This window comes from Netta rufina (genome assembly GCF_964035555.1).
Source record: "Netta rufina genome assembly, chromosome: 24".
NCBI lineage: Eukaryota > Metazoa > Chordata > Aves > Anseriformes > Anatidae > Netta > Netta rufina.
In genome coordinates this window covers 3,313,839-3,324,107 of record NC_140148.1, presented here as the reverse complement: position 1 = coordinate 3,324,107, position 10,269 = coordinate 3,313,839, and the positions used below count along the sequence as shown (strand labels likewise).

General features: G+C 63.1%; 1 protein-coding gene across 1 annotated transcript in view; it reads left to right on the top strand.

Annotated features, from left to right (window-relative positions):
* Positions 1-290: 290 nt before the first annotated feature.
* The window catches only part of KCNH6 (potassium voltage-gated channel subfamily H member 6), a gene marked incomplete at both ends in the record, with an annotated part of 29,675 nt that continues 19,696 nt past the window's right edge, over positions 291-10,269 (top strand). The window contains 2 exons of the mRNA XM_084300935.1: positions 291-366; positions 3,244-3,474. Of these exons, the coding sequence (XP_084157061.1) occupies positions 291-366; positions 3,244-3,474 (307 nt within the window). The remainder of the gene's footprint in view (positions 367-3,243; positions 3,475-10,269) is intronic.

Genomic DNA, 10,269 nt, shown 5'->3' with positions numbered 1-10,269 from the left:
CTCCTCCTCCTCCTCCTCCCCTCCATCCTCATCCTCCCCGGCCGCCCCCGCCCGGGGCCGGGCGCGGCAGGGCGGGCGGTGGGGTTCCCCCTTCCGGCCGCCGGGAGCACGGGAGCCCCGGGCCGGCTCGGCTCCAGAGCTCGGCCAGCCCTGGGGTGAGGCGGAGCGGGGCCGTGCCGGGCCGGGCCGGGCCGTGCCGTGCCCAACCGAGCCGCTCCGGGCCGGGCCGTGCTCCCCGCCGCCCCCGTGGGAAGTTGCGCTGCGCCCAGGGCGCACCGGGCGGCGGGGAGATGCCGGTGCGCAGGGGCCATGTGGCCCCCCAAAACACCTACCTGGACACCATCATCCGCAAATTTGAAGGGCAAAGTGAGTACCGTAACCCCCCCCAAACCTCCCACCCCGCCCCGCTCCCCGCTCCCGCTCCCGGTACCGGTCCCCGTCCCCCCCCCCCCCCGCGGCCCCCAAACTTCGGGGCGCGGCGAGGAGCAGAGGGGGGGACAGGAGGGAGGCCACCGGCAGGGTGTCCCCCGGGGAAATAAAGGCTCCTCCGTGACCCCCCCGGGGAGGGGGGGGGGGCGGAGGGGTGGGCGACAGCCAGGCACTGTCCCCGCGGGTATTTATAGACAGGGCGACACCAGGGGACGAGCGGTGCCGGGGGAGGGGGACACCGGGGACCCCCGCGCCCTCCCCCGGGCTGGGAGGGGGTCCCGGGGGTGGCGGGGAGGGGGCCCGGCCGGCAGCCGGGTGTCCGGCGGCACAGACGGGCTCGCTGCTTGTTTGCCTTCAACTCCGCGCTGCTCCGAGGCAGCCGTCCCTGGTGAAATGTTGCCATTTGCTGTTGCTCCGAGTAATCCCTTTATATGAATTTTTTTGGGCTGCTTTTCGTGTCAAATATAGCAAAGAGTTCGGGCGCCTCGGGGAGCTCAGGGGTTTGCACGCCGTCGGTCGGGGGCCACGGCGGGGGGGGGGGGGGAGGCAGCGGGGGGCTGCGCTCACCTTGTCCAGGCACCCCGATGGGGCCGCTTTGTCCCTATGGGGCTGGGGACAAGGGGAGGGGAGCGGGATTCCCCCCCCCCCCCCCCCACAAGTTATATTTGGGTCTCTGCGGTGGGGTGCTGGGGCCGTGCACCCCCTCCGTCAGCACCCCATCTCCCTGCGCTTTGTCCCTGGTGTCGGGAGTTTTCTGGCTGGGCGACCGTCCCTGCGGGATCTGCTGTGGCAGTGAGTGACGTGACCCCGGGGACGGGAAGCGAGAAAAACTGTCCCTGGATCCTATCAGCCCCCGCTGGGACGCGGCGGCTGGGGGGCAGCGGGGGCAGGCGGCGAGGCGTGCCAGCGGGGAGGCAGCCAGGCCCCCTCGGCCCTGCGGGCTCCCTGCCTGCGCGCTGCCAGCCACACTCCAAAATATTCCCCTGGGGCAGCTCAGAGTGTAACAGGTGTTGGGGGAGACCGAAATGAGCCCCCCCGGGGTGCTTCACCCTCCTTTGTTTGTGGGTGCCCTCACCCTGCCCCGCAGCCCTCATGGGTGCCGCAGCACCCAGAGCTGGAGAGCCCAGGGCACCCTCCCAGCCGAGCACAAGGGCAAGGGCAAACCTGCAGGTGTGAGCAGGGCAGAAAGCAAATTTTGGGGCAAAAACACCCTCAAGGAGAGCTGGCTCCCCAGCTCGTCCCCACACCGGCCTTGGGCATATCCCTGTGCTCGGTGCGGCGCGCTGCCAGCGCCATCAATTCTGTCCTGCGCCAGCACGGCCCCGATCCGGCCCACGGGGCTGGCACTGCATGGGAGATGTTTATCGCGGGTGGTGCGCAGGGTTTGGGGGGATCCCTTCCCTGTGCTGCCAGAGCGATTGGGGCAGAGCGGGATGGGGCAGGGGAGGCAACTTGGGAACGCCTGGATGTGGGTTTTGCGCTCTTTGCGATGAAAACCCCGAGGGTGGGAGCCCCCCATGAGGGGCCACCGAGGGCTGACGCAGGAGACCACGGAGCCGGCATCCCCGCTCCCCCAGGGACTCCAGAGGTGACATTAAGGGGAGCCCCGATGTGTCGGGGGGGGCCCCCACCCCGCCAGGTCCTGGTGCCGCAGCCGTGCCGAGGTTTCTCCGCGTTGGAGTGAAGCCGGCGCTCGGCTCGGGAGAGCAGCGGGGCTCTGGAGCGCGCGCACGCTGCAGATGCCATTCCTGGGTAATCCGGGAGATTAATTGGGGTCTGGGCCGGGAGGCAGCCTCCAAAGGGACCCTCTGCTCTGACCTGCCTCCGGCTCCAGCCCGGGAGGATGCCAAAGGCTGGGGGAGTGCCGCAGGGGGGGACGCAGCCTTTTCCATCAGTGCACATAGACCCCGCTGCCACAGCCCAGCAAAGCCTCTCCTGGTGCCCAGCACCCCCCGATCTTGAGGAAAAGCAAAAAAAAAACAAAAACAAAACTGAAAAATCAAAGCTTGAGGCTGGGTGTCCCCCAGGAAAAGGGGTGAAGGGGCTCCATCCAGGCTGGACACCCCAGGCTCGGCAGCACTGTGAGTGCTGCACAGCGTGACACCAGCTTGGCCCCAGCCCAGCGATGCGGATGTGCCGCTCCCTGCCTCAGTTTCCCCCTTCCTCCACCTGAGCCCCGGCCTTCTCGAGCACGTGGGCCACGCAGCGCAGCGGGGTCTGCATTTCAGCTCCAGCCCGAAGGCACAATTATCCCATAAAACATTCGGAGGATCATTAGTGCGGCAGGTTTCAGCCTGGCTTCCCGCAGAAGCCGAGCTCACGCCTCCTCTTACCTCTTGCCTGACTTGAGTCAAATCTGAGCAAGGGTGGGAAGTGTCTGAGATATCTCGGGTCCCCGATGAGCTCCTGGGCTGAGAGAGGCTCTGCTGCTCTTCCCCATGGCTGCTGGGGACAGATTGCCCACGTTTTAGACAGCAGTGAGTCCTCGTGCGTTAGCAGGGAGAGGTGGCTCAGGGCTCTGCGGTGGCATTTTAGCAGGGACCCGTGTTCGGGGGTCCCCACAGCCACCGATTTGGAGGAAATTAGGGGGATTTTCTCTCTCTGAAGAGCAGGGCAGCACCCAGAGTGCTGTGGGCTGGTGCCAGCAATCGTCCTAAGCACCTCTCACTGGTGGCACTGGGGAGCCCAGCCCTGCACAAGCCCGGGGTGCCCTACAGCGGGTGGCACCAAAAAGCCCCAGCACCCCCCATCCAGCCGGGTCCCCCACGTGTCCCCACGTCCCCCTAAGCCCCGCGCTCTGCTGCGTCCCCGCAGACCGCAAGTTCCTCATCGCCAACGCCCAGATGGAGAACTGCGCCATCATCTACTGCAACGACGGCTTCTGCGAGATGTTCGGCTACTCGCGGGTGGAGGTGATGCAGCGGCCCTGCACCTGCGACTTCCTCACCGGCCCCGACACCACCAAGAGCTCCATCGCGCAGCTCACGCAGGCGCTGCTCGGCTCCGAGGAGTGCAAGCTGGAGATCCTCTACTACCGCAAAGACAGTAAGAGATGCTTTCGGCACGCGCGGGGCGAACCGGTGTCCCTAGGTGGGGACCGTGGTCGTGGTGGTGTCACCCGTCTGGGCTTGAGATGAAGCACAGCATAGGGTGGGGTGGGAGGGACCCTAAAGCTTGTCCTATTCTACCCCCTGCCATGGGCAGGGACCCTTCTCACCAGCCTTTTGGTTGCCCAAAGCCCCGTCCAGCTTGGCCTTGGGCACCTGCAGGGATGGGGCACCCCCAGCTTCTCGTCTTCTTTCAGCTCTTTGAAGCTGGGGCTGGGTGGCAAAGGGAGTCTGATGGCACCGGGGCTTTGGGATTGCACCCGGGACCAGGGCTTTGCCACGGGAGGTGGGAGCAGGGTGACCCCACGGCGGGTCCCAGCTGGATGGACCCAGCTTGGCCAGAATTTGGGCTGTGGTGGTGGCGGCACCTCGAGCAACAGAAAGGAGCTGCCGGAATATTTGGGAATGGGGTTTGCAAGCCCTCGGTGACAGCTCAGAGCCATGGGACCACTCACAGCATCCCTATGGCATGAACGAGGATCCCATGGGGTGCCCACGGAGGAGATGGGGTGGGACTGCGGCCCCGTGTGGGGGTGATTCTGCCACCCCTCACCCCAAAGCCTGCTGCGGGCGCTGGTACAGCGTCGGAGCCGCCCCTCCGGCCAGCAGGATGTGGCTGCGTGCGCACAGATGGAATTACACTAAGATGAAAATGAAGCTTTGATGGAAAATACTAGTGATTAGTTCTAATACTGCAGGAAGTTAAATAAATATTTAGTGCTCGATGCTGCCAAGCGGCGTTGGCTGGGACTGGCAGAAGTGGGGGGAATTCAGGAGATCAGGCGCTCGCTAGAGGTAGAAAACATTAAGTATTTCCTTTTTTTTTTTTCAACCTGCGGCGCCTTCCCATCGCTTCAGATTATATTGCTGGGGGCTGGGCTTGAGAAAGGGGCTGCACCTCGCTGCTGGCAGCTCCGAGCGTGCCGGGATGGAGGAGAAACAACCGGGAAGGGAACATGGAGGCAGGAGCCTTGGCTCCCGGCCCGCACCCTATCTCCCGGGCAGGGACCCGGGTGTCCTGGCCTCCCTCCCAGCCCCTATCTCCTGGGCTGGCATCCAGGTGGGGCTGTGTGTCCCCCCCCCCCCGAGCCACCATGGGTTGAAGGGGTCTGGCCGGAGCCCAGCGTGGCTGGGAAGGCACGAGGAGGAGCGGGCACACGCCGTCCCCCTGCTCCCTGCAGCGTGTGGCCGTGGCAAGGACAGGGCGAGTGGCTCCGCGTCCCCTCCCCGGGATGGGGACGGTGGCACAGGATGAGCAGGGAGAGGAAGCAGCCCCCAGAACCCAGTGCTGAAAAACTGGGGGCAATCCTGGCCCCCGCGGTCACAGGGAGCTGGAGGTGGCGGCTTCCCAAGGGCCGTTTGGGATCTTGGTGCCCCAGGGACCGCTCAGTCCCCGCTGGCAGCAGGATCCAGCCCCGTCCTCCCCTGCTTGAAGAGCTCCCGACAGCTCGTGGGATGCTCGCCACTCTCCGCAGAGCCCTGCTCTACCTCCAGGCCACGGAAACGCTCCGAGCTGCTTTCTTCTCTTTTTTATTAAAAAAAAAAAAAAAAAAAAAGGGGTAAAAAAAAAAAAACACACGCACACACACAACAAAGCCTAGAAGAAAGCCCTTCGTGGCTATTTTTAAACCCCAGCCCCACCAGCAACACGCTCGCCAATTGTCTCCCCCCAGCACTCAGCCTGCGATCGCTCAGCCCATTATAAATGGGCCTTATCGGCGAAGAAAAGGCCCTCGCATTACGGGGAGCTGCTGCTTAATTAGACCGCGGAGGCTCCGAACCCGCCCGTCCTCCTTTTCATCGCGGCGGCTCCAATCTCCAGGCTCGACCTGCTGTTTATTACTGCGGTACTCCCGGCTCTGCAGCTCGCCTGGTTCTTTCCTGGCTTTTGTGGTTTGCCGGAGCTGATGTTCTCCCCCCAAAACCTGCCTGCCCGAGCCCCCCAGCAAGGTTACAGGGGGATGAACGGAGGGGATGAGGGGGGACAGGGTGCCCGGGGCACCCATGGGTGTCAGGGCGGGTGGCTGTGCCCACATCCAGGCAGGTTCCCATGGGGGTTGTTGCTTTGGGGCCAGCACGTCCCTGGGGACATCACACCCATGCTGGCGTTAGCGTGCAGCTGATTATAAAAGGAGATTTCCTTGCAAGAAGCTGCTGGGCTGGACCTGCCCGAGGCTGGGATCAGCCCCACATCAATGAGGGGCTGGGGTCCCCCAAAGGTGGCCGGTGAGAGCCCTCAGGGCCCCCCCCCCAAGCGGTGCCGGTGGCCGCAGGTGCTGGGCACGGTGGCGCTGGCACAGGCGGCGCGGCAGCAGCTGGCACCGAGCGCTGGGCTCTAAATCTGCGTGGATGTGATGGCTGCGAGACAGCAAGGGGAGACGTGCGGACGAGACAGCTGGAGGGACAGCCACCTGCCGGCAGCCCCTCCGTCCCCATCCCTGTCACCCCCTGGGGACAGTGTCCAGAGCCTGGGTTTTGTCCCCTCAAGGGTTAGGGGCAGGGGTGAGCCCCGCAGATGCCTCGCGCCGTGCTGTGGGCTGGGATTTCCCCAAGGGCTCAGGAGGTCGCAGAGCCATCGATGTCCCCCACAGCTCCCCATGGGGCTGGTGGCTGCGGGGTGTCCCCTCCGGCGCCGTGTCCCCTCCTTCCCCATTTGGGGCACTTTTGCAGCACAGCCGCGGGCTTCTCTCCATCAGCTGCTGCCAGAAGCCCACGAGAAAGGCAGACGGGGACGGATCCGGCCACATTTACTCCTCACAACCATACAGATGGCAACGTGCAGCGTGCTGCCCGTGGTGAGGAGCAGGCAGGACCCAAGGGACCTCGTGGGTGGCAGGGGACAGCAGGGAGGCACGGCGGGCTGACAGAGCCCAACCCCAGCTCGATCCGTCGGCTTTTCCAAAAACTTGCGGCTTTTGCGCCGAGCCAGGGCAGCTCGCCCCGTGTTTCTTTAAGGGTCAGGCTTGGCAGAGCTGAGCCCTGACCTCGGGAAGGGGACAGCCACCGCCGCCCGACTCCAGATGGGGACTTGTAAACATCCCCGGCTCGCAATGACAAACACTCCGCTGCCGGGGGTCTGGCACTGCGGGGCCGCGGCCGTCCTCCTTGGCACGGCCCGTACTGCGCCTCCAGCTCTGCCCTGGGGACAGCATGATCAGGGGACGGGGCTGGAAGGGACACATCTCCACCCTCTGCAGCTCCCTGGGGGCTGTGCGCCTGGACCAGACATCCCAGGAATGGAGAGACAGGCCCAGAGCATCCCCAGCACCCCAGGGGTGCTTTCCATGGAGGGTTTTCCTGACACCCCTGCCCTGGCACCGATTCTCTAATCCCTAATCCCCCCCAACCCTCACCGACTGCGGTGTCCCCGGTGGGTGGTGGCACCGTGTGGCACCAGGACGGAGCCCTCGGGGTGCCTGGACAGCCCCGGGAGATGTCAGCGCTGCAGCTTTGGCTGCACAGCCCCGTGCTAAGCTGGACTAATTCCTGTGGCCAGCGGGGATTTAGTGAGGGAAGGGCCACCCGCACCCCAAAACGCCCTGCCAGGCTGGGTGGGATCCTCACGGCCACCTCGTGCTGGCAGCTCCCCGCTGCCCCCAGCTGCTCCGTGCTCCTGCTCCTTCCCCTCCTGTCATCCCCAGCCCATGAGCAGAAATCCCGGTGTGCTGCATCGTCCCACCTCCCTTAATGAGGTCGTTTGGGTTGTAGGGGCTTGCCCCAAGCAGTATTTTTGCTGGTCCCATGTCACAGCCAGTTTCGATAGGGTAGGAACAGGCATCCCCAGCACCATCCTCCTGGTGCACATGGGGCCAGGGGGCCACCCATAGCCACCCCCCAGCATCCAGACCCTATGGGACACCCACTTCCCAAGGGCTCAGCCTCCCAGCATTTTCCACCCCGCCTCGACAGCTTGATTTAGGGTCTCGGAGCAATCTGCACAGCTCTTTGAAGTTTCCACCAGGGCTCTAGCGCTGATTTCTCCCCGGACGGGAGCAAGGCTCAGCCCTGTGCACGTCTCGGGGGCGCGAGACGGCCCCGTCCCCTCCGTGCCCTTCCCACCCTTTTTCCTCCTCTCCGTTATATAATGCCACTATAGATTTAGCCACTCTGCCATGAGACCCTGCAGATTAAATCTGCCGGCCGGGGGAGGGAAGGACTGGGTAAGAGCTCCCAGGGCAGATTAATAGCTTGCTTTTTTAATATTCATAACAATACAGTTTTGTGTCCGGCTCCCGGAAACCCCCGTGTCCCGTTGATTAGTTTAATGCCGATGATACGGGCAAACAGTCACCGCTCGTGGCTGCAGAGGATAAGAGGGCCGGGGAGGGAGGGGCCCCACGATGACATTTTTAATGTTATTAAGTGCTCGCTTTTCATCAAGGTCAGGAGACGAGATGGGTCAGAAAGCACAAAGCCTCCGACCTCTCGGCTCTGGGGAGATGCTGGGTGACGGGAGGATGAACCCAGCCCGGGGTTTGGGGAACGAGCTGTTTTCCAGCCCGTGCAGACCCATCAGGTCTTGGAGGATGAGTGTGGGACCCCCCAAAGCAGCACCCTCATTGCCAACAGCCAGCTCGGTGCGGGGACACCCCCCGGTGCTGGTTCACCCCTCATTTTCCAGGAGAGCCCTCGCTGACACCCCAGGGACCGCTCGGCTGCCAGGCAGGAGGGAAGATGCCAAAAGCCTGCGCTGGGGAAGGGAAAAGAAATTCCAGCAGAGTCCCCAAGGCCACCACTCCCTGCCCCAGCCCACCGCGAGCCACTCGGTCCCGTTCCCGTGCCGCGTCCCCCCCCCCCTCCACCCCTTTTTGTGGGCAGCCCCACGGGCGGGGGCGAAGCGCAGAGAGGTTGCGAATGCCCCCAGGACTCCTCCAGGAGATCATTTGGCAGCTAGATAAAATTAGACGGATGGAGACAGATTAGCTGAACAGCTGAAGGGAAGAGACGGGCAGATGGATGGGGACAGGCGATCGAGGAACAAGGACAGCAGCGCAGGGCTGGGGGCTCAGCCCACCCGCACCGGGCACCGCAGCAGCCCCGGGGTGCCCGGGTACCCCACACCCCACTGCCCCAAATCCCAAATCTTTGAGGATTTGGCTGCGTCTCGAGGGAAGGTGCTGAGCCATCCTCTCCATCCCCGATGTCCTCCCATCTAATGCACGGGTCCAAGCCAGGCACCGAGCTCCCTGCACGCAGGAGGGATCCTGCCCCAGCCGGGGCAATTCCCCGGGGACCAGCGGGGGGTATCGGAGCAGCAGCCGGATTTGTGGGATCACAGCAGGTGCCAGCTGCTTCCCAGCCCCAACCCGAGCCCCAGCTGCTCCTCACGTCCCCAATTTTCAGCTGTTTGACATCAGCCTGGGATTAACCCTTCGGGTGCATGCAGGCCCTGCTAGGATCCGGTGCCCACAAGGTGTGCAGTGGCTCAGAGGCTCCCAGCACCACGGAGGAGCTTAGGAAGGAAAAAAAAATGAAGCAGTGAAAGGGAAGCGTGCAGCAGGGCAGAGCACGTGAGCCAGGATCAGGCCATCTGGATCGGGATGCCCTTGCATGGGAAAGCACAGAGCTGACGGCTGCCACGCCAACCTGCCAGCTCTCTGGTCCTTTGGAAGTTGGGGATGCTTCAAAATAACCTGCAGGGGTATAATAATAATAATAATAATAATAATAATAATAATAATAATAATAATAATAATAATAATAATAACAATAACAATAACAATAACAATAACAAAATTTTATAGCAGAGGAGAAAGCATCCCGCAGCCAACCCTACCACTCACACGCATGTGCCAGCAGAGCTGCAGCATCCCAGGGCTGGCACCGCATCCTCCGTGCCCGTGCCACCACCTAAGGACACCCGCTCGCCTCTCAGGCCCTACAGAAATACCTACAAAAGGTGGAAAAAAGGCTTCATTTCTCTCCATGCCCAGTATCACGGCACGCGGGTCGGTGCGGCGTGCCCGTGCGTCCCTTCCAGATGACTTTATCTGCTGAAAATCCCCCCCTCCCTCGACCACCTCCTCCCCACCTCCTGCTTTTAAGTGGATTTCCCCTCCGTGTGGTGAACAACGATGAAATCAAGAAAGGAAAGGAATAATCCCGGCGGCCGGGCCCTTTAAACGGATTTCACCCTATCCATTTCTTTCCCCTTCTTGTGCATGTGTGTGTGCGCGCGCCACTGACGTCAGGGCAGATTTGGAAGTTGCCCGATGCCGGCCATCTGCTCCTGATTACGGGAGGCCCTGAGCTCTTTAAAATTACACGCAGAAAGGCCGACGGGCCCCGAGCGTGGCCGCGCATCCCCGCGCTGCCGGCCCCGCTAATCCCCCGCTCGCAGGGCGCCAGCCCCTTTAATCACCGTGGCCAGGGACGGAGGGAAGGTTTGGGTGGTTTTGCAGGGGCTGGTGCTTGTTGAAATGGCCCAAATTGCCCCAAAGTGATCAGGGGGTTATCCTGTCACCCAGCAGGTACCTCTGCAGTGCTACTCCGCTGCCCTGTTGCTTCTAGGGGGCTTGGGGGGATTTTCGGGGGGATTTCAGCAGCAGGGATGCGGTCGGTGCCAAAGCAACAGGAGGCGGCTCAAGGAAGGGCTCCGCGCTGATTGCACCCTTGGGAATGGCTTTTTTTAGGATTATCGTGGGAATGAAGGGTGGTGGGAAGCCCTCTGTGTCCCCCCGTCGGGGAAAGGGCTGCAGGGAATTTGGGGATCCCCTGCTGCAGGCTGGCACCT